General features: G+C 37.6%; 1 protein-coding gene across 1 annotated transcript in view; it reads right to left on the bottom strand.

The window, feature by feature from the left end:
* Positions 1–25,622, bottom strand: part of LOC122806257 (FYVE, RhoGEF and PH domain-containing protein 2-like) — a 773,316-nt gene that overhangs the window by 204,258 nt on the left and 543,436 nt on the right. The window contains exon 11 of the mRNA XM_044076527.1: positions 20,318–20,348. Coding sequence (XP_043932462.1) covers positions 20,318–20,348 — 31 coding nt within the window. The remainder of the gene's footprint in view (positions 1–20,317; positions 20,349–25,622) is intronic.

Raw genomic sequence — 25,622 nt, 5'->3', positions numbered from 1 at the left:
ACAAACTCTGGACTCAATACCAAAGAAATAGGACCCCCCCTCATCCATAATGAATATAAAACATTTCGAAATAAAGTAAAAAAGCTCATCATCACTGACCGACAAAACTACTTCTCCTCACTCCAAAACAACAATAAAACAAACCCTCAGAAATTCTGGAAAGGCATCTCCACTCTCCTACATCCCAGTAAACCAGACACCCCCACCCCAGACCCGAATGCTTCCATTACAGACCTGGCTACTCAATTTAACTGTTTTTTTATTGACACTATATCCAAATTAACCTCTTCCTTCTCTAACACTACTACTCTTTCCCATTTACCCCCACCCTTGTCTACTTACCCTCCACCATCAACCACTAGTGCACCCCTTCTCCCATCCTCCAACTCTACACCCTCCTCCTCTTACTCCACTCTCCCTTACTCCTCATCACCCCTACCCCTAGATACCCCCTCCTCCCACTCCCCACCTTTCTCTTTAAAACCCATACCCACATCTACCATAAAAAAAACTCCTTCTAAAACTGAAGCCTAATTCAAATGCTCCTGATAATATTCCTCCACAATTCCTGAGCATAGCTGCCGAAGCAATTGCCTACCCCATTAGTATTTTAATAAACCGCTCCATCCAAGAAAGCATAGTACCCCTAATTTGGAAAAAGGCCTTTATCATACCCCTGCATAAAGGAGGCAACAACAACAATGTGACTAATTTCTTGCCCATCGCTATCCTGTCTCCCATCTCTAAACTCCTTGAAAACTGTATCCAATTACAACTCCTACCATATCTCATTGATAACCACCTACTAACTCCCACACAACATGGTTTCAGACCAGGCCACTGTACTATGACAGCCCTCCTCTCCTTCCTGGAAACTGTTAACAAAGCCCGAGACTCAGGTCATACTGTTTCTTCCCTTTTTCTGGATCTCTCTAAGGCCTTCGACACTATCTCCCACAACCTTCTTCTATCTAAACTCTCTAAGCTTAACCTATCTCCTTCCTCTCTGAACTGATTCTCTAGCTATTTATCCAACAGATATCAAGCAGTAAAATGGAAAAAGGCAACCTCCTCATTCCTTAATACCCCAACTGGAGTTCCTTAAGGTTCCATATTGGGTCCCCTCCTCTTTAATATATTTATTAATGACTTCTGCAACTCTATCCCTTTCTCTAATATCATCTAATATGCAGACGACTCTACCATTATTTGCTCAGCCACTTCTATCGCCACACTTCTAAAGCTAACTCAAGATGCTTTTTCTTCCACTGAACAATGGATGGAAAAAAATCACTTAGCACTCAATGCTTCTAAAACCAAATTAATGGTATTTACTCCCTCTAAAGTCACCCCTTTCAACAAAAACACATTTTGTATTACTAGTCATAACAACACAACCCTGGAACTGGTATCAGAGACCAAGCTACTTGGCATCCAAACTGACAATCAGCTTAAATTTAACTCCCACATACAACTAAATATAAAAAAAAAAACATCAAAAACTAGGCATGCTTTATTGACAAAATCATTATCTTACACCCACCACTAAACTCACCCTCTCTGCATCTTTTCTCATCCCCTCCCTCCTCTATGGTGCCCCACTCCTAACTAATCTACAATCCTCTCTGAAAACTCAACTATCTTGTTGCTACAACAAAATCACCAAGTTCGCCACTAGCCATAAGTCTTCCACTCACCACTGTTCCTCTCTCCACAAACTAAAATGGCTAGAGCTACCCAATCAGTTTATCTATACCCAGCTCACTCTAGCACATAAGCTCATTCTCAACCCCTCACTCTGTCCCTCCCTTTCCTCTGCATTTAAAATGCACCTACCTGACAGAGTGCTAAGGTCTAAAAACCAAAATCTTCTAGAAGTATACAAACCAGCTCGTCCCCCAGGCAAACACCTCCTATCCTTTAGTCTAGCACGACTCTGGAACTCCCTACCACCATCCATTCGTACTACCCCTAGCTACTCTGTCTTCAAAAAAACTCTCCACTCACATCTAGTAACCCAATGGGAATGCCCATGCTGCCACCCTACATAACTTACTCTGCAAACTTTCATCTTCTCTTCCCTTCAATAGCATTCTTCCTTTTCATATATTCTTGTAAATTAATTTCTAAATGTATGTAATTCTTACCCACACCTCTCTCTGCAAGTTTACCACATGTATTATCGATCCTGTATATGTCTACTAATTGTTCCCATAATATTCTGTATTATCTGTTCATTCATCACTAACCTAGACTGTTTGTAATATCTGTCCTTGTCTAAATTTCTGTAGTATACTTTCAATCTATGACATATAGTAATGTTAATAGTTTATGGTCCCTCTATTTTATAACACATGTAAGCTTATACTCTACATCATATAGTAACCTTGATTTGATTATGGAGCTTTTCCTCCCTAGGTCTAATTCCTGTTGTATATTTTCAATCTATGACATATAGTAATGTTAATAGTCTTTGGTTTGCTCTGTTTTATAACTCATGTAAGCTTATAATCTACATCATATTGTAACCTTGGCGTTAGCAGGTGCTGTAGTTCAAAGTGGTATAATCCAAGAGGCACAATAGTTCAAAGTGAGGTAATCCAAGAGACACGAAAAAAGATGTATAAAATCACCATTTATTCGGAGAATAAAACATCAGATAAGCGCTTTCGCATTCCTGCTTCATCAGATCATAAACAAATCAGCATTGCATTCACAACAATAAATACTATGACAATTAATCAATTAACAAATAGGTAATGCAACCTATTTAACAATTCAAAGGGCAATATTCTTAAACGTTGATGCAATGCATGTACTCATCAAGCATGTAGTCTCATTCATGAATATGAAATTATAAAAATTTTATACAAAATATAACAATTCTTTTATGTATATAATTATTTAAAAAGTGTTTATAAAATTTCTCATGAAAAATATAGTAAATAAATGATAATAAAATGCATGAGATAAACATCAAATAACACATAATGTTCAAGAAAGCACTAAAATAACACATGTTGCCCAGTATTATTCAGTGTGAAAATATGTATACAAATGGATTAAAATACAAACACTAGCAAAAAACAATCATATAATGAAGGGAAGTGCACAAGGAACAGAGGACTAATCTAACTATACTTTTATTTAACATTCCTCCTTAACCTCAACTTGGGTCTGATTGAGGCTCTCTCATTCAAGCCTGATCCTTTGTCTGCTTTCAGTGTTATTATCCATTCTGTTTCTTTCCCTTCGGTGTATGTTCTAATATCACCCCCTCTGGGGTTAGGATATATCACCTCAAGTACTTTGAAAGAGAATTTATGTTGTACATCTGTCATAATAATGTGCTTGGCTAAAGCATTTTGTATATGCCCTTTCTTGTTCCCTCATCCGATCTCTAAGAGGGCGATTAGTTTTGCCAACATAGAAAGAAGTACAAAGTTGGCATTTGGCTAGATAAATAACGTGTGATGTCATGCAATCAGCTGTAACAGGTGTTTGGTAATACTTTCCATTATCAGGATGAAGGAAGCCAGGTGTACAATCTATAAAGCAGCAAAAGTTGCAGCGACCACATGGTTGAGTGTGACCATCTCTCAGGTTATTAGCACTATTAACAGTATGACAAAGTCTCCTTTTCAAGTTATTCTTGTTCTTATATAAGAAACTTGGTTTATCTCCGACTATACCTCTGATGTCATCATTTGTACAGAGTATTTCCCAATGTTTACTTATTACCTCCCTAAGTTCAAGACAATCACAGGAATAGTAAGTCAGAAATTTAAGGCTTAAGCAAAGGCCAGTATTAACAGCTGGTACAGGTGCTAACCCAGTCGGTCCAAAATATGGTAACCCTTTGGTGGATCTGACCTCTAATACATCATAAAGATGTCTATTGACTTCAGTATTGCTGTAGCCTCTAAGAGACAATCTATTTCTTAAATCATCTAGTTCTGTCTCGAAGCCAGAGTCTGAGGGGTTTAACCTTGAGGCTCTGATAGCTTGTCCTCTAATTATATTCCTAAAGACTCTGGGAGGATGCATACTTGATCTAACAAGTAAGTTGTTACTATAACAACTCTTCCGAAACACCCCTGTATTAATACTATCATCAATCCTCTCAACATACATGTCAAGAAAATCTAATCTGTACTGTGAATATTTCATAGTAAATTTAAGACAACTGGTAAGACCATTCATGATTGTAAAGAATGTTTCTAGTTGTTCCAGGGTGCCTCTCCATAAGACAAACAAATCGTCTACAAAGCGATGATAAAAAACAACGTGTTGTTGGAATAATTCTTCTTTAAATAATGAAAAAACGGATCACTTCCAAGCTGGTTACCAATAAAATAAAAATAGAAGTAAACGAGAAGTGAAGGGTAACAATCCAATATGAACGCTTTATTTATAAATCACTGCGTTTTCGTCCAGTAAAAGACTTCTTTAAATAAAACATGTTCTTCCCAGTAAGCCAAATACATGTTGGCGTAGCTATTGGCACAGGGAGTGCCCATAGCTACGCCATCTTTTTGTTTGTATACACAGTCATTGAATGTAAAAAGGTTGTGTTCTAAGACCAACTCCAGGAAACAAGTTATTGGATCAATACTCGCAGGAGTATAATTACTATGTTCCCTTAGGTAACCCGTGACATATGTTAGCCCTATACGGTTCGGTATGACTGTGAACAAGGATTGGATGTCAAAAGTTACGAAAAAGTAATCAAATGTGATACTCATATCCTTAACACATTCATATAATTCTAGTAGAAATTGTCTGGAGTCTTTCAAAACAATCCTATTAGAGTTTAACACTTGTCTGAGATGTTTCTCTACATAAACAGATAGGTGCTCAGTCACCCAACCTCGACCTGACACTATCGGTCTCATGGGTGGGTTAGCTGGATCCTTATGTATTTTCGGGAGACCTTGTATGATGGGTATCATAGGGTGGTGAATTATAAGGTAATCATATAAATCCTTGTCTATTAACTTCCCCGAGAATATATCATGTATGGTATCATGTACATATCTAATAGTCAATTCCACATTTTGTGATGTAGTTTTTACATAGAAAGCATCGCTTAACATGGATATCATCCGTGCGTTATAATCAAAAATATCCATCACAACTACCTTCCCACCTTTATCTGCAGGTCTGATGATAATATCTGGATTTCTCTGCAATCTCTTAAGGCTTGCTCTTTCTCTATATGTGAAATTATCTCTTTTTAAATAACGTTTATTAATAACCCTATTCTCATAATAATTGTATAACTCTTCTTCGGTGAGTCTCATATATGCCTCCACTAAAGGGTGGTTAATGGGTGTGTATTCACTAAGATTCTTGAATCTAAAACCTGCGTTTCTGCAGGTAGTGTCTTTATACATATATTTCAACATGACATTCCTACAAAATAACTTTAGATCTAAAATAGTGTCTGTCAACTGGCTCTGACAACTGGGGATGAAATTTAAACCCTTGTCCAACAATCTGTGTTCATCATCACTCAAAACAAAATGGGAAATGTTGTGGACTAACGTTTGCTTGTCCACATTTTCCTCAATGTCTTCTGCGGTACATACTCCTCCGAGAGCTTCCTCTTCTGTCTGCCCCTGCTCATGGATCGAGAACGAAACATGTTTTTCTCTGTTCTCACTGGCAGGGGAAAAGACAGATGTGGTAGTGTGTTGGAAGTGGGGATGGGGGTTAAATGTGTAGTATTGATCTTGGGTCTCACTGCTGGTCCATTGTCTGAGGACAAAGATTTAGGTTTATCCTGATGTGTGTTAGTAGTGTTATTAATGACATTGACATCTGGATATAAATTAATGCTGTCTGTAGAAGTAGTATGTATTAGATGAATGACATCTGTAGAATCATTAACAAAATCAGAAGTTATTGCATCACTATGTCTTTCAATATTAACAAGTTTTACTGTGTCTGAGATATCAGTCTGACTAACATTCACATTAATTTTTGGAACTGTACCTTCCAAAACATTCTCAGTTTCTAGGGTGTCCATATTATTAGCAACAACAGTCCCAGCCACATTATGTAGACGATTTGTTTGTCTTATGGAGAGGCACCCTGGAACAACTAGAAACATTCTTTACAATCATGAATGGTCTTACCAGTTGTCTTAAATTTACTATGAAATATTCACAGTACAGATTAGATTTTCTTGACATGTATGTTGAGAGGATTGATGATAGTATTAATACAGGGGTGTTTCGGAAGAGTTGTTATAGTAACAACTTACTTGTTAGATCAAGTATGCATCCTCCCAGAGTCTTTAGGAATATAATTAGAGGACAAGCTATCAGAGCCTCAAGGTTAAACCCCTCAGACTCTGGCTTCGAGACAGAACTAGATGATTTAAGAAATAGATTGTCTCTTAGAGGCTACAGTAATACTGAAGTCAATAGACATCTTTATGATGTATTAGAGGTCAGATCCACCAAAGGGTTACCATATTTTGGACCGACTGGGTTAGCACCTGTACCAGCTGTTAATACTGGCCTTTGCTTAAGCCTTAAATTTCCGACTTACTATTCCTCTGATTGTCTTGAACTTAGGGAGGTAATAAGTAAACATTGGGAAATACTCTGTACAAATGATGACATCAGAGGTATAGTCGGAGATAAACCAAGTTTCTTATATAAGAACAAGAATAACTTGAAAAGGAGACTTTGTCCTACTGTTAATAGTGCTAATAACCTGAGAGATGGTCACACTCAACCATGTGGTCGCTGCAACTTTTGCTGCTTTATAGATTGTACACCTGGCTTCCTTCATCCTGATAATGGAAAGTATTACCAAACACCTGTTACAGTTGATTGCATGACATCACACGTTATTTATCTAGCCAAATGCCAACTTTGTACTTCTTTCTATGTTGGCAAAACTAATCGCCCTCTTAGAGATCGGATGAGGGAACATATTTATCACATGAAGAAAGGGCATATTCAAAATGCTTTAGCCAAGCACATTATTATGACAGATGTACAACATAAATTCTCTTTCAAAGTACTTGAGGTGATATATCCTAACCCCAGAGGGGGTGATATTAGAACATACACCGAAGGGAAAGAAACAGAATGGATAATAACACTGAAAGCAGACAAAGGATCAGGCTTGAATGAGAGAGCCTCAATCAGACCCAAGTTGAGGTTAAGGAGGAATGTTAAATAAAAGTATAGTTAGATTAGTCCTCTGTTCCTTGTGTACTTCCCCTCATTATATGATTGTTTTTTGCTAGTGTTTGTATTTCTATCCATTTGTATACATACTCCCACACTGAATAATACTAGGCAACATATGTTATTTTAGTGCTTTCTTGAACATTATGTGTTATTTGATGTTTATCTCATGCATTTTATTATCATTTATTTATTATATTTTTCATGAGAAATTTTATAAACACTTTTTAAATAACTATATACATAAAAGAATTGTTATATTTTGTATAAAATTTTTATAATTTCATATTCATGAATGAGACTACATGTTTGATGAGTACATGCATCGCATCAACGTTTAAGAATATTGCCCTTTGAATTGTTAAATAGGTTGCATTACCTATTTGTTAATTGATTAATTGTCATAGTATTTATTGTTGTGAATGCAATGCTGATTTGTTTATGATCTGATGAAGCAGGAATGCGAAAGCGCTTATCTGATGTTTTATTCTCCGAATAAATGGTGATTTTATACATCTTTTTTCGTGTCTCTTGGATTACCTCACTTTGAACTATTGTGCCTCTTGGATTATACCACTTTGAACTACAGCACCTGCTAACGCCAGGGTTTTTGGTCTGTTTTCTCTGATTAATTTGTTTTTGGCAAACCCTAGCGCTAACCGGAAGCAAGACAAGGCTCTACAAGTTTATCCATATTGTAACCTTGATTTTTATGGAGCTTTTCTCCCCAGAACTCCATTGAAAACGGGTTCACTTTGGCCCAATGGACTATCCTGGTAAACCAACTGCAAATAAATAAATAAAATAATGATAAAAATGAATAAAAAGATAATAATTGTATATATGTAGTACTAAGTGGCCACTGGCATGGGAGAAGCATTACATTGGCATGTATTTATATTCCAATTAAAACTGCTATAATATAGCTTAAGAAAATTCTGGGAGAAATACTCAGCTTTCTGCAAGGAATATTATAGGTGGAGACTGGAATTTGATTTGCAGCAGTGAAGATGTGTCTGGGGGTCCAAGAAGGAAAGTATAACAAAGGAGGATAGACTTTTGAAGAAAATTATGAAAGTATTTGTCATGGAAGATGTGAATTCAGTACTACAAGTTTGGAGTGAATTTACATATTATTCCCCAAAATACAAAAGTTGGACTAGACTAGGCAGAATTTACATTTCACATGAACATGTGCATTTAATTGAAGGTGTGGATACACACCCAATAACTATTTCAGATCATGCACCAATAATAACTAAAATAAAAATACAGGGTAATGTATAAAATGAGTCGCTGGCACTTTTCCAGCTATGTGTTGAAAAGAGAGTAATTTAAGGAATGGGTAGTGGAAATTATTCAGGAGCTATTAGAGAAGATAGCATTTTCTTATGAAAATATAGCTAGGGAGTGAATAAAATTAAAATGGAGTTTAAAAATAGGTGGAAATAAAAGAAAGGGAACTATAGTTAAGAAGTAACAATAATTATTTAGAGGGACTGACAAATGTTAAATTATTGCAGAATGGGGGGAATCTCACAGAAGAAGAGGAGCAACTGCAGAATGTGAAACAGAAAATAAGGAATACCATGATAATATGCATGAGTTTAGAAAGATTGCTGTTAAGCAACTGTTTTTTTGATAATAATTCTACAGCACAAAAACTTTTAATACAACACAGGCAAGAGGAAGTAGAAAGGGCTGTCACCAAGCTTAGAGGGCCTATAACAAGGAAGCTAACAAGAGATCCTGTAGAGGTATTAGAAATATTTCGGAAATTCTGTGAAAGTCTGTATAAAGCAGAGAAATATGGAAATCAAGAAAATGTATACATGGGAATGTTTATGGAATAATTAAATATGCTATAGTTAAAGGTAGATGAGGCTCAATTAGTAACAGTTAGGAAAGGAGGAGAGGAGTTAAAATGGTGATGTATAACCAATCTATGAAAAGTTCCCAGGAATAGATGGTACTCCTGCAGAAGTTTGGAAGCGAGGGGTGAAAAAAAACTTATAAAGTTCTAGAAGGTTTTGTTTTAATAGTATGTTAATAGGAGAAGTACCAATATCCTAGAAGAAAGCAGTGGTAGTTATAATACATAAAGAGGGTAAAGATCCATCTGATCCAGCTTCATACAGGCCCATATCAATACTAAACCATGATTATAAAGTGTTTATGTCTATAATGGCAAAAGTGATGCCAAAATTATAGATATGGATCAATGGCAAACATTTGACAATATTAACAGAACATTGATGATCCAGATGGAAGCAGAATGTAAGAAAATACCACTGATGCTGGTGGGTCTTGATGCAGAGAAAGCATTTGACAGCGTAAGCTGGGACTTTATGAACAGGGCAATGAAAACATTTGCATTACCTGATAAAATTATAAGGTTGATTAAGAATATATGAGGGATTGGAGGTGAACATTACAGTGGTAGGGTTCACTCTAATGACTTCTGCTTGAGCAGAGGAACCAGGCAGGGGTGTCCTATTTCCTCCTTGTTATTTGCATTATATTTAGAACTACTGGCAAAGAAAATAATGGATTCAGAAATTCAAGGATATAATTGGTATGGTAGTCAAGAGAAGCTGGCTCTATTTGCAGATTATATTATTTTATACCTGACAAAACCAGTAAAGGACATTAAAGTGTTGTGGAACATTTTGAGAGAGTTTTAAACCTTTTTGGGATACAAAATTAATGAAGCTAAAACAAAGGCAATAGCAGTAAATTACATAACTACACACAAATTGGTTCAGCAATATCCATATTTATGGGCACATGATAAAATGAAGTATTTAGGAGTATGGAATAAAAATTATTTTGGTGTGGCAGCTAAGGATATGTGGGAAAAGACTAAAAAGATAATACAAAAAATGAGAAATTGGAAGCTCTGTTATATGGATATGGATAGTAAGATACAAGCAGCTAAAATGTTTTTAGTCTCTTCAGTGATATACATGTCGGGCATATTTTTATCAACCAGAGGAGACGTTGTGGATAGCAATTAATAAATAGCTGAAGGACTTTATCTGGGAGGGGAAGACGGCATGAGTCAAGTGGGATAAGATGATTACTCTACTAGAACAAGGCAGATTGGAATTACCCAATTTGAAGGGGTATTTCAGAGCTACACAGTTAAGGCTCCTATACATAGCACAAGCAGAAACCTAAAATTCAAAGTGGAAATGAACGCTGATGTAACGGGGTGAAAGTTGAAAGAAGGAGAGACTGAGATTTTGAATGCAGATTTTTAAGGAGAAGAACAATATTCATACAGAATATTATATTCATAAAGTAGCAGAAAGTATTCTAAGAACTAAACCAACACTGGAATGGAGAAAGCAGATACTGCTGATAGGGATGACTGCAATTAGGGATTCAGACAATAGGCAAGAGGGTGCTGGAATTTATTGGACAAAACTGGCAAAGGAACCACGGTATCTGGAGCAGAGGGAAAGCTAATAGAATGAGAAGATGACAAGAATTTATTTGGACTACAGGTTAGAGATTGCCTTCTCTATCAGGGATTGATATCAGAGTATAGGCAAAGAGAAAGAAATAGGAGGGACCTAAATGAAAGACCAGCAGTGGTAGAGTTTTTCATAAAATCTAGAACTGAAGGTGCCATTAAAAAAGGAATAATTAGTAGACCATATAAAATATTGAATGATAACTACAAGACTCAATCAGAGGGGGTTAGAAAGGACTGGGAAGACAGATTGGAAAAGCAATTTATAAAGAAATAGTGAGGGATATATGTATGTCTCCCAAATATGCAACAAAATCTAGAAGATTTAGGATTGTTGTTTGGAAATGTTTGCACGGATATGTTTATATCCCAAGTAGGATCCAGAGAATTTTTCCTCAAGTGGACAGGAAATGTTGGAGGTATTATGGGGAAGAATGAGGTAATTGGGAACATATTTTCTGAGAGTGTAGTGATTTGGTAGATGTTAAGGATTCCCTCCAGCCTACTTTGTTGGAGATACTGGGTGAGCAAATTAGTATACCTAGGAAAATTATTTTTTGAGCTATGATACAGAATCAGAATTGCCTAGAAATAGTAAGGCCTAGCTGAGTCTAATTATAGTGCTTACCAAAAAGGCAATTACTAGAAAATGGAAATCAAAGTCTAAACCTACTGTAGTAGAATGAGTAAATATAGTAACTGAGATAAAACAACTGGAATTGGGATCTTTAAAAATGGTAGCAGCAAATGACATAGGAAAAAAAATGGGGATTGTGGGAACAATAATTACAGGGGAGGAATGAGGTTTAAAAGATGGCAGGACTTGAATGAGCTATGTAATGCTTGAATGACAATGATTGGGTAGATTATAAGTGATGTATAATGTTTGCAACTAAGATTATGTAAATATGGTTTATGATATGGGATTATGTCAATATGGCTTGTTTTCATTTATATAAATGTATGATTGCCTATGTCATAATTGAATTTAATGATGATGTTATTTGATTAAAAAAAGAAGTCTAGACAAAGCAAAAATGTTGGTGGGTGGCATAGGTCCTCAAAGGGACAATTTTAAATATTATTTTCTTTTATGTATTTGTTAACCAGGCAAACTCAAGGGACAAAATGCCCCTTTTCAGAGGTGACCCAGGAAAACTGTTTGACTGACTTTTTCGCACAGGAGTATAGCAAAACTCTTTTAAGATGTATAAAAAGAAATAATATGTGATTAAGATGAATATAGTTTTTGGGGTAAGTAGTTACAAAAAACAGTTTTATCATAATGTAGTTGCATGAAGGCAAGACAATTACAATAGAATATTTCTGTGAGGCGATTTGCTTAATATGTTTTAGAATACAGTAGAAAGAGTAGTCAAGTAAGATTACAGAGCTAGTGAGAAGAGTGAATTAAGGGCAGAAAGTAGATTAAGGTATGGGAAGTAGGGGATGTTTAAGGAGGGAGTGTGCAGTGGTAGGACCAGTGACTTTTAAAGTGCTCTTTGGTGGCTGTCTTAAATTGTTTAGGATGTGTAAGGGTCCTGATTTCTAGTGGGAGGCTATTCCAGACAATAGTGGGGTGATAGCTGTACATGTTATGTCCAAATTTAGACTTGGGTTTGTAGATTTGTAGTAGGTCTTGGTTAGAGCTTTGGAGAGGTCTGGAGGGAGAATAATGGGAGATGAGAGGGGATACTGCCAGGCAGTAGGAAGGCTGGTATAGCATTGAATGGATAATCTGGAGCTGAGAGAGAAGAAGCTGGTGGGGTAATTCAAGCCAGTTTAGGTGTTTTAGAGAGAGACAGTGATGGGATTTGTAGGTTTGTTGGGCAGCAAATCTAACTACCTTGTTGTAGGTAGATTTGAGTTTGGTCAGGAGTGTTGAGTTAAGATTTGCGTGAATTTGAGAGTTGTACATTAGACTGGGTAGAAGGTAGGTAAGAGAGACAGTAATATTGGCTTCAGAGGTAAGGAATTTCTTGTTACGGTAAAGGAGCCCTAGTTTTGAATGAGTCTTTTTGATACAGTTATTAACATGCAAGTCATATTTAAGCTGATCATCTATGGTTACACCTAAGAGCTTAGTGTTGGATTCTACCTGAATGGGAGTGTTATTAAGGGACTGTATGGAGAAGAAGGGTTTAATATTGTTGCAAATTTTTAGGTAGGAAGAGTAACAGATTTGTTTTTTTTTAGGATTAAGGATGATCTGGTTGTTGGAAAGCCATGTTTCGACTAAGTTAAATGATGTCTGAGTAGCTGAGAAGACCTTAGAGGGAGAGTTGGTTATGGTGATGACTGCAGAGTCATCTACGTATTGCACTAAAGATGACTGAGGACATAGTATAGAGCTGATTAGTAAAGATATTAAAAAGTAAAGGCCCTAGGATAGACCCTTGAGGTACATCTATTTTACAGGGAAAGGAGGGGAGAGTGCAGAGTGCCATCTCACTGATTGAATTGAGATCTATCTGTGAGGTAGCTGAAGAACTATCCAACAGTATCAGAGGAGAAGTTAAGGTTATGCAGTTTATGCAGCAGAAGTGTGTGTGAGACAGTGTCGAAAGCTTTTGAGATGTCCAAAAATAGGCAAGAAATACATTTATGGTCATCCTTGACTATAGAGATAGTGTTGAGGAAGGATAATAGAGCTGTAGTGGTGCTATGTTTGGGTATGAAGCCATACTGAGTGGGTGTTACCAGATTTTCCCGTATTAGATATTGCATAACATGTTTATGAATACATTTTTCTAGTAAAAAGAAAAATCCCAACGATGGCAAGCTGATAAAGTTCCAAGAACAATCAGAATAATATTCCCAACCAGGAAGGTAAACACTGGCAATAAGCTGTAAGAAAAGTCTTTTATTACAAAATAAAACCAAAAGTGAGCACTTTGGCAGTCAAACAATCCACTTTATCAGACATAAAAACAGTAAAAACACAGCATCTATATATACAAAGTCATCAACAGTCAATTAATCAATAAAGTTCCCTCTAAAAAATACAATTAGTAATCAAATTTGCAGAAACAAGTTAATTAGATATACATCTGCTTACATTCAACATAAAAATATATGACCATACATTAAGTTTTTTCAACCTTATCACTGATTTAATAGGGACAGAATCATTGAACTCCATATGTCTGTGTGCCCCAAGTCTCAGGATCCACTCTAATTCAATATTCTCAGTAGTATACTAATGGGTCCTAGTCTACCATGGTCATATATAACAGATAAAACCTGAAATAAAAAGTATGTTCACTCCCTAGCTCAAAAGTGTGCCTTGCAAGTGCGCTAAAATGTTCACCTCTCCATGTGCAAAAATCATGATCATGAACCCTGTCTTTTAATCTCCTGTTGGTCTTGCCAACATAAAAACAAAAACATTTCACACAATGTGCAACATAAACCAAGTTAACTGTATTACAATCAGCTGATGGACGTAGCTCCCAGAGTTTCCCTGTAACAGGATGTTTAAAAAGTCTGGATTCATCCACATACAAACAATATGGACAAGGTCCACACTTTTGTGTCCCTCCCATAGGTGTAACAACTGATCGTACAAGCTTAGGATAGCATAGCATCTGTCTTAGATTCTTTCTGTTCTTATAAACAAACATGGGAGAGGAACCTACTGCCTTACTTGTTTTGTCATCCACTAACACTATAGACCAATTTTTATGTATTATTTGTTACACCAAATCAATATCTTGGGTGAAAGAAGGTGAGTTGACCTCTGATATGAAAAATTGTTCAATAATGTCAGCTGTTCAGAATATAGGGTCTCCCCTGTGCAAGACTCTCTCTACGAACTTTCCTAAATGCTTGGTCAATCTCATCAGATGAGTAGCCCCTATGTGTAAAGGCATCTCTTAAGTAGTCCAATTCACACAAAAAGCTTGCCTCATCACCTGACAAGTGAGACACCCTCATACCCTGCCCTACTACAACATTAAAAAATATATATAGTGTCTACAAAAGCACAATGGCATTATCTCTGACATTAATGTCTGAACTATACTGGCATTGGCTCTGACAATAGCCACTGTCCAACCACCAGTGCTGTCTGTGGCAGTGAGTACTGAAGCACACTGGCACTATCTCTGACAGTGACCACTGAAGCACAGTGGTGCTAACTCTAATAATGATTGCTGGAACCACTGTGGTATTATTAACAGTGACCACTAAAGCACAGTGGTCTGTTTCTGACAGTGATTAATGAAGTATATTGGCGTTATTTCTAAAAGTGCCATTGACGTACACTGGTACATTCTCATACAATAACCACTGAAACATGCTGGTACTGGGTCCACTAGTGACCAGCAAAGCACACTGGTACTGTCTCAGTGACCACTGAAACACATTGTCATTATTTCTAACAGTAGTCACTGAACCTCACCAGTGCTGTCTATGGCAATGGCCACTAAAGCACACTGGTACTTTCTCAGACAGTGACCAATGAAGTACACTACCACTGTCTCTGACAGTTATAACTGACATACACCAGTGTTGTCTTCTATAGTAACCACTAAACACACCAGTACTATCTTTGACCATTACCATCGAAGTACACTCTTACTGTCTCCATCTCTGTGACTGAGTGTGGTCACCTACCTCTCTGATAACTACAGAATGCTTGCAGTAATGACAGGAGACCTTGATGGAAAGTCATGACAAAGGACAAGTGGAAGCCACATCATCAGTAATAATGTCACAAGGCTTTCAAGCTCTGTGGCACAGAGGCATGAAGCCCTGAATACAGCCATTTGGACTTACGTTTGATTAGCAAGTCCAGGTGATAGAGAAGCTACCCAGTACAGAGAGAGATCAATTAGCCAAAGATGGCTTGTCCACCCTGGTGCTTGCTGTGTAGCTGCCAGTTGAGTGGACTTTCGTGGAACTGCATGCAGCAGGAAGAGAAAAATCATGGCATACTGACATGCTATTACATGGATTCTTGTGTGTGTGTGTGTGTGTGTGTGTGTGTGTGTGTGTGTGTGTGTGTGTGTGTGTGTGTATGCTTGCATGTTACTAGTGGCGGCCAGTGACTTCAAATCAAAGGGGGGCTGCAGGAGACAGCTGAATGGGTGGGGCCAATTGGAAGGAGTGAGGCCAGCTAGAAAGGGGCAGAGCTATGCTCAAAACCACAAAAATGGGACTTTAATTAAATACACTGCCCTGGGTGCCAAACTGTCATTTATGAGAGTCCAATCAAGACAAAATAAAGTCTAGAAGAAAAAAATATTTCAATGCATTGGCTACACGACAGCTTACTTAATATCTAGATGGAAATAAAAAGGGTGCGAGGCATGAACAAAGAAATTACTTTTTAAATACATTACTGGAATGCCAGTCAAAAGCAAGCCTAAAAAAACAAGCAGCACTCAACTCAAACCACTTCTCCTTGCACTGCAGTTCTAATTATAATTTATATTCAGCTTTATAAAAGTACCACTTATAAAAATGTTTCTTATCCAAAAAATACCAGCTGCCTGACAACAACTATCTACTTGTGGGAAAACATGATCAAAGTAAAAAATGAAGAGCAAACAAGAAACACTCTCAAGATAAATTGCTTAAAGGATTACTGCACAGGTTATGGACCACACATGATAGATTGGCATTCTGTATAGTTTACAGGTAAAGCCTGCAAAGATGACTGCAAGTCTCTAACAACTGAGCTTCTGAAAATACTGTAATCGTGTACTTTATTAAAAATACTATCATATGTATTTCGATACCAAGGCCTATACATTATCTAGTTATGTAAATATTCTCTGCATGGCAACAACAAAAAGACTTTCAATGTTGGTAATTCTTTATCAGTATGCTTATTAAAGCTTACTTGCATCTTACAATCTCCAACAAGCTTACCTGATGGTCAGTAAAGCATTGCTACTTAAACACAGAGCAACAGGCACTGCAATAACATGTATTTTCTGAGTAATAAGAAGCATAAAACAACAGTATAAAAATATGACAGAAAAACAGAACATTCTGCAAAATCAAGGACAGATGAAAAGCCACTGTAGTACTTATGTCTGCCTTGGATGGGGAGATACTCTGGACACTTACACTGCGCAACTGCTCCTTGCCTTGCTTAGACACACCCAGAGTCACTACATGGGGGAGTAAGGTGCAACAAGTATGTCACAATTTGAAATGTCTCTGGCTGACGGTGATGGCCCTCTTACATTTGTCATACCTCCCAACCTCAGAGCAAGAAATCTGGACAAAGCCATAAATAGAAGTGGGACAAAGGCCCAAAAATAAGGACAATTTTTAAATACTGCTCTTATAAACTTAGAAAGATACTAGAACAGTAGGTCTTGCATTAGTATACATTTTCTGAATTGTATGAAATCTGAAACTCAAATGTCTGCCATTATTTTCTAACTTCAGTCTTTAATGATTTGTCACTAATTTGCTAGAAAAAACACAATTTTATGAATAACGGACCAAAAATGTGATGCAAAAACATAAAATAGCTACACAATACAGCTGGGAACCTGTCAAAGAGGGGACACTTTTTTAATATTAGTACTGTTAAGTTGAGCAGCTGACAAAATAAGAGAATATACATGCATTTCTGAAATAAAAGTAATCTATAACTCTGATCATTACAATTATTTATTAATTGTAAACCCTCCATGTTTTCTTCCAAAACTGCCATTTTGCAGAGGGATTATTAGGGGGAGAGCAACATTTTGAGCCACAATTGGGGACAGTTGAGAGGTCTGGATATACCTAATTCTATAAAGTGATTTATTTGTGCGTACCTCTCAACCTCTTAATGCAAAAAATCTGGACAAGACCAAATATATTGGGGGAACATACAAACAGTACTAAAAATTCCTCTTGTATAAACTTAGACAGTTGACAGAATAACAGGTCTTGCTTCAGCATGCATCTTTCTGAAGGGTATGAAGTCTGAAACTCAATGTCTGTCATTATTTAGTGACTTCATTCCTAAATGATTTACTAGAAAACCACACATTTTATGAGGAACAAACCAAAAATAAGAAGCACAAATCTAGTCATTCTGTGAAAATCTGGACAGTTGAGAGGTATAGTTCAGCTGGGGCTATCTTTGAGTTTGCCGCCCTTCCCCCCTCATAAAATCATGGTCAAATGGGGCCTCCTCCTGCAGCCATTTCAATGTCTCATTACTTGGCTAGTTCACCCCTTTTACCATAAACACTGTAATGTGCATATTGTTTTACTTCTACGATGATTTGGATTTCATTTAATGTTTTATTTTACATTTTACAGCACAAACACTGATTTCTGCTAAACAAAACAATGCAGTCTCACAATGAAAATAGACTTGGCATTAAAACTTCTCTGCCCTTGAAACTCACATTAATTGAAACAGCATTGAAACCCACATTCAAAGAAAATATGTCTGGCCAGTGGCAGATAAAGATTATCTTTGGGCTGTTTTCAAATCATAGGCCCCTTGCACATAAAACATACATGCGTTCTTTGATACACCTTCCAGACTGTATTAAATTATATTCCTTGTATAATACAGTACATTTGTTAGAGGGCATTTTTAATTTATTGTTTTAAACATTTTTCCAGTAAACAATGAAACAAAATGCATGCACCAATAATGACAAAACTGCCCAATTCAGAACATTTCCATCATAAAAGTCTACTCAAACTTCTACAATCCACCAGTATCAGTAAATATGCACAATCTCTGCAGAAGTAAAAGTCATCTAAATAATTCCACATTAAAGAGAAATGTCATCTAAATAATTCCACATTGTAGAGATCTGTAACTAATGAAGAAGTTGCTGCTAGCCAACAACTTTATTTTTCATTGTTTCATCTACAAATAAAGTGTCTGTTGCCCTTAAGGAATAAATTGCCTATGTTACATTAAAAAATGATAAGCTAGTAATATTGCATTAGGGAATGGATGGCAAACTGATAAGAGGTTCATAGTTGCTAGGTATCTCTGCCAAAGAGGACATTCTCAGGACTGCAACATCCACCCCCTTTAAAAGTACAACACAGTACAGTATTAGCAATACATCTACATACTGTGGGTGTAGAACCCACAGCCTTCTGCATCAAAAGCAAGTACACTACCCGTTGTGCTATTAACAATGCAAGCAAACTCAGAATGAGCAGCATTAAACTCCTCTTCCCCTGAAGCTCTCATCTGCATGTAAAATCCATGAGACACTCAACTGTATCTCTCAACTTTGCAGCACAAGAAATCTGGAAAAAGCCAAAATTTATTTGGGGGGGACAAAAGCCCAAAAACCAGGGACACATTTTAAAGCATTGCTTGTATAGTCTTGTAAAGTTGCTAGAATAAAATGCTGTGTGACCACCATGCATTTTACTGCCAAGGCTTGAACCCAGGATCCCTGTGTACTACAGTCAGAGCAACATACCACTATGCCAAAACAGCTGTTTCTTAAAAGACAGGAAGAATGAAACTTAAATGGCTATAATTTAGTGAATTTGGTTTTCACCATAGCTCTCAACCTCTTAGCACAAAACACCTGGACAAAGCCAATAATGGGGGAATATAACTCCCAAACATATTCAGTGAATTCAGTTCTCACCATAGCTTTCAATGTCTTAGCACAAAACAAAACTGTACAAAGCCAATAATGGGGGAATACATCCCCAAAAATGGGGATGCATTTCAAATACTGATCTTATAAACTTAGAAAATTGCTAGAATAAAAGGTTTTGTGTTGCCATGTACTTTCTGAAAAATATGAAGTCTGAAATTCAAATGTCTGTCATTATTTAGTGAATTCAAAATCCAAAAAGCACGGATTTTATGAGTAACAGAACAGAACAAAAATATGAGGCAAAAATCTGAATAGTTTTCACAAGTGGTGTTGGGTAGGGAATTCAGGCTTTTGCTAGTTGCACTCAAGGTACAGGGTTTGAGTCTGAGTTATTCTCTCTAGCCACCAGGTATATTTCTACACACACCTGAGTTTGCAGTCCATCTAAAATTCCTCTTCCTGCTGAATTACAAGTCCCAGGTCCATTGAAATACAAAAGTCGACTATCCAGCCTATCCCCTTCCTGCTGCAACTTCATTGTCCCAGCCCTGTTGAAAAGTTCGCTATCCTGCAGACGTTGCATTCCCATGAAAGCAGCTATAGCTATCCAGCCTGCAGACTTTGCAGTTCGATCCACTTCTAGTCTATGCAGTTGTAACCGCATAGACTTCTAGGGCATACAGCTGGGGAGCTGCAGTCCTGCAGTCCAATAGCATGAGCCGCCGTGCATGTCACAGACATACTAATTCACCAGCATCGCATGTCATCTTTGGACAGTGCCCCATCAATGGCTTTTAGGGTGGAGCGAGAATCATACAAAACTTATATCCCTGTAAGATAGTGACTGTGATCTACAGATTTTGTGCTCCTCTCCCAACATACTCTGAAAGCAGGGCTAGAGAGAAGCTAATGGGTTGATGTAAGTTTAATAATTGCTGGGAGAAACTGGTAAAAAGAGACACATGGTGTGCTGTATTGCCCATATCCTGCGCTTGTTTAATTCTTACTTCTGTCAGTTATCAACAAGATCAAACCAAAAGCATGACTATATTTTTACAATGGAGACACTGAACATCAACGTTGCTTACCTTTATCCAGGACTCCATTTCCTCATGTGATCTGCAAAAATAAGAATTGAAAAGCGGTTAGAGTTAGAAACTTATTCTTTAAAGCACTAAGGTATACGTTAATGACTGTGACTAAAAGTAAAAAAATATTTTTATTTTTTAAACACTAGGGATTTTGTTCATGACTATATCTGTGTAGAAATGGCTTAGAGCAATTTTTTTTTAATTTTGTTTTTCCTTTCTTTCTTTCCTTCTCTGTCATGTCTTGTCACCTCTACCTTTTATCTACCCACTAACCTGACCAGGTGGGCAGCCAGAAATGTGAGTCCTGCAGAACTGCAGACATTTTGGTGTAAGTCAGAAAGTCTGAGTGGCCCCTGTTTTTGTACCTAGGCTTTTGCCCTAATCGTGTGGTGTACAGCACTGGGACAGTGTTCACCTTGCTGTGTGCCCTTCTGTTATGTAATATCTCAGGTTTCTGCAAAAGCAATGTTGGGTGGATTTACAGCACTACTTCTCTGCCACATTGACCTTTTGTCCCCAGTCACTTTACAAAATGCACAGTGCAGGAAGACTTTAAATTCTCATTTGTATATCATATAAATGATTATTTATCAAGACAGTATAAATTGATTGACTGTATAAATAGATAACCAAGTACAGTGATGTTCTTTCACATTTACTGAGTTAGTGAGATCCAAGATGGAATAACCCATGCAAGTTTGGAATCCTACTAGATCTAAAAATACCAAATTGTCGGAACAGTTACAAAAGAGATTTACTAAGATAGTAAAAGCTCTATGGTCTCTCACATATTCTTAGAGGCTGAGCCATCTAGATGTATACATACTGAAATATAAGAGGTCTAGAAAGGATTTCATTTTAACTTACAGAGAACATAAACATTTATTTCTATAGGTATTATTAGGATTTATATTTTCATCTATTCATGGTCCAAGCAGATTTTTTTTACTTTGCCTAGAAAAAATCAGTCATTAGAAGTTTCTTTAATAGAAAAATAGTATCTTAATGTAATAATGATAATTTATTATTTATTTATTCACATTTGTTTACCGGGAAATTCCGACTGGACACAGGTCCATTTTCAGCAGAGGCCCGGGGAGAAAAGCTCCACAGAAAGCAAAACAAGTAACAACCCAAAGCAGGTAAAATGCATAGTAAACCAGAACAGTAAGGAAGTATGAAGAACAAATTGTGTTACATACAAAAGTAATCAATACATTTAGAAGTGACATCATAAATGTATAAGATGACATAGAATGAACAGGGTTATTAATATGTTAATAAGTATGTTCAGATAAAGATAAGTACAAAACAATTACACCTTATAAATGGATCAAGTTGTCAGTTATAGCTAAGTACACTAACAGATATATAGCAGACATACACCATATGGTGATGTGAGCTGGAAGGGTTGGAAGAAAATCAGAGGGAAATGAAAGGGGAGAGATATAGTGATCTGATTTTGGTAGGCAGAGTGGCTAAGGGAGGGGAGGAGAGGAACAAAAGTGAGTCTTACTCTGGATTGGTGCAAGGACATAACCAGTGGCTTTTTAAGTGGGCTTTTAGTTTAGTTTTGAAGTGATGGCATGAAGGTAGTGTGGTAATAGATGGGGGGGGGGGGTTCCATAATTTGGATTATTATACAGGAGAAAAGAGCTTCACCAGGTGAGTTCTTGGCTTTGTAATTTGAAGTTGTTTTTTGTTGCTGGAGCATAGTGATCTAGTAGTAGAGCAGGGCTGGAGAAGGTTTTGAAGGGAGAGGATATTCTGAAGATGGTTTACTAATTTGTGAGCGAAGGAGAGTTGATTGAGATGAAGAAGTTGTGGGAGTTCAAACCAATTGAGTTCTCTAAGTGAGATACAGTGATGGCTGCGATAGGATGACCCAGTGGCAAATTTGGCTGTTTTGTTGTAGCAGGCCTCTAGCTTTTTTAGGTCAATTTGTCTAAGATTGGTAAGTATAGAAGAGGTGTAGAGTAAAGTGGAGATGAGGTGGGAATTAACTGAAATTCTGGCTGTTTTTGGTGAGGAATTGCTTATTTCTATACAATGTTCCTATTTTTTTGTGAACTTTTTTATGGTTAGAGAAATGTGAGTGTCGAATTTAAGATGGTTGTCAATCTCAATGCCAAGTAGTTTGGTATGTTCTTTAGGAGAGATGATGGTGTTGTTGCTGGCCAGAATATTGAAGTGCGGGTTGGTTAGGTTAGATTTTGTGGGTTGGAAGATGAAGAGGTTAGTCTTGTTAGGGTTGAGTATTAGCTGGGCATTGGATAGCCAGTTTTCTACAGAGAAAAAGGCTTCCTATGTGATCTTAGGAAGTTCTGGTATAACTGGGGCTGAGCAGATGAGAGTGAAGTTATCTGCATACTGTATGAGAGTGGCCTGCTTGGTGGCTATGAATAGATTATTGGTGAAGAGTGAGAATTGTAGTGGTCCAAGGATGGAGCCTTGGGGAACACCAAGTGTGACAGGAAGTCGAAGTAATAGTTTATTATGCCACACAATGGATTGTTGGCAGCCTTCTAGATATCTGTAAAACCAGTTTGGAGCTGATTGTGAAAACGAGAGGTTAACACACCAAATCCACCAGAAAAGGGCCAAAACAAATGGTAGCCACAAAATAGACACAATAGGCACTTATAAGAGAAAAAACACGACGCCACTGAAATCAAGGTGTTTATTGTAGACATAGAAGCACCAAATACATGTGTACAAATGTGTATTTGGTGCTTCCGTGTCTACAACAAACACCTTGATTTCAGTGGAGTCATGTTTTTCCTCTGAAAAGGAGAGGTTAGTGAGAACAGAGAGTAGTTGTTTATGTGAGACCTTATCAAAAGCCTTGGACAGGTTCAGGAATGTGGCAGAGGAGAACAGGCTGTTTTTTTGTGATGAAGGATAGGGTTAATGAAAAAGAGTAAGGCGGTAATAGTACTATGGAATGGCCTGAAGCCATGTTGGGTGCTGGAGAGAAGGTTAATAGTTTGTAAATAGTCTAGGACTTGAGAGTGAATACATTTCTCAAGTATTTTGGAAAGTGGAAAAAGGATGGCTATTGGGCGGTAGTTGGAGAGTTCAGTGGAGGAACCACCTTTATGGAGGGATATTATGTGTGATATTTTCCAATGTGAAGGGATATAGCATTCTGATAAGGATCGGTTTATTAAGATAAAGGTGGATATGCAAGGGCATCGGCTGCTATTTTCAGGTATTTACAGGGGAGGCTGTCGGCAGCGAGTTTTGTAGGCTTAAGCTTTAAAAGCAGTTTTCTTTTATTTTGGATGTGGACGCAGGAGAAAATGAAAAGACAGTGGACTGAGTATTCAGTTTTGATGTGGGGAGGGTGGAGATGGGGTTGTGTTGTTTATCCAAAGATAGAATGGTTTCAGTAAAGTGTTTATTGAAAGAGGCAGAAATACTACTGGAGGAGGGGAGACAGGTAGGTGGATGTGTGCCAATGTTACCTGGATGGAGGATGGAGTTTATGGAGGGCCAGAAATGCTTAGGATTGTTTTGGGAGGAGTTTAGGGCAGACTGGTAATATTGAATTTTGTTGTATTTTATTTGCTTTTTGACCCTGTTGCTCAATTCTAGGAATGACTGTCTAGAGGAGGGGGGTTTGGTAAGGTGCCAGTGTTCCCATACCTTGTTCCTAAGTTTTATTAGTGACCTAGTGTCTTTTTGAAGTCATGGGGCAAACTGTGACTTGACTCTGGCATTTCTTATAAGGGCATGTGAGTTTAGGAAGGCAGAATTGAAGAAATGAACTGCTTCATCCATAGTGGTGACCAGTTACAGTTTTTAAGGGAAGATTTAAAGGTGAGGAGGTTGAAGTTTACCGTTTCGTATTTTCCGATAGATGATGGGTTTGGCACTGTTTGGGTGGTGCCTCAGAAGGAATGTTGGAGTGTGGTCACTGAGACTGTCTGGTAGGCAGCCAGCTAGTTAAAACTGAGAAGCTTTATTAACTAATATTCAGTCGAGGGTAGAAAGTTTGTTGGAGTTTTTGTCTGTCTGGGTAGGAGACTGTATCAATTATGAGAAACCATGAACGTTTAGTTGGTTGGCTGGATGATTGTTGGTACAAGAGAGCCAGTCAATATTAAAGTCCCCTAGAATTATGGTTTCATGGGGAAGGGATTGGTTAGCCCATCTGAGGAGGTTTTCCAGGAGTGAGATGTTATGGCCAGATGGGAAGTAGCATCCAATTATGTTTATTGTTTTATTTGAGTTTAGTTTGAAGTTAGTGTATAGGATTTCTTCTTTACCAGTCTGGGGGGATGATGAGTTAATGGTGTGGATGTTTAGGTGGTATTTAAACATAAGAGCAATGCCACCCCCTTTTTTGGATTGCCTACCCAAGCGAAGTATATTATAACCTGGTGGGAGTATTTCCTCACTTTTGATGTGGGGTTTGAGCCAAGTTTTAGTAAGGATGATAATATCTGGGGAGTATAGAGATATGTTGGCATGGAGGTCATGGGTTTTATTGGCTATCCTTCTGATATTTAGGCTTAGAAGAAGGAGGTCAGATGATTTGCTGTTAGATGCTAGTTGTGCAAAGCAGCAAGTTTTAGGCACATTATTGGGTGTGGAGTTGGAGATGCGTGGACCTGGGTTAGGGTGTATGTCACCACAGAGGGCTATTTTCGATAGGGCAGTATGCATTAGTTTAATAAATTTGATAATGAGCTTGCCATGTTTTAGTGATATTTTTTGCTTGTATGTAGTTTACAACTGATAGCGTATTTGATGAATAGTGATGGAGACTGAGGTGGGAAGAGAGAAGTAATTAGTGGGTGGGTAATGCATAATAGTGAAAGAAGGGGTGCAGTGAAAGTGGGTGGGATGGTTTATTATAGTAGTTTGGTAGGAGATAAGGAGTGTAAGAAGAGAGCAAGTGAGAAGTGTTAGCAAGTGTAGTAGTAGCATGGTTTTGTCAGTTGATATTAGAGCTAGGAAGTGGGTGGGGTGTTGTGGCTGGTAGGGGATAGAAATGTAGGAACTGTTATTATTAGCTGGACGGTTGATGGGAAGGATTGGTGGATAGGATAAAAGTAGAGATAGTGGGGGCAGGTGGAATTTGGGGGCAGGGTAGGGAAGTGGAGTGAACCCGAAGGGCGAATGGAGCAGGCTACACCTATTGACGAAGTCCTTAGAGGTCGGAAAACAATCAGTAAGCTGTTAGCATAGTATGCCATGCAAAGGTTCCACAGGTAGTCTATGGCCTTTGTTTCAGGCTGACAAGACCTGCATCTGAGAGAAAGATACAGAGGGAAAAACAGAGATAGTGCAGTCT

Source organism: Protopterus annectens, chromosome 7.part0 (assembly GCF_019279795.1).
Source record: "Protopterus annectens isolate FY-2018-M chromosome 7.part0, PAN1.0, whole genome shotgun sequence".
NCBI lineage: Eukaryota > Metazoa > Chordata > Ceratodontiformes > Protopteridae > Protopterus > Protopterus annectens.
The sequence above is the reverse complement of the archived record's forward strand: the minus strand, read 5'-3'. Positions and strand labels throughout refer to the sequence as shown.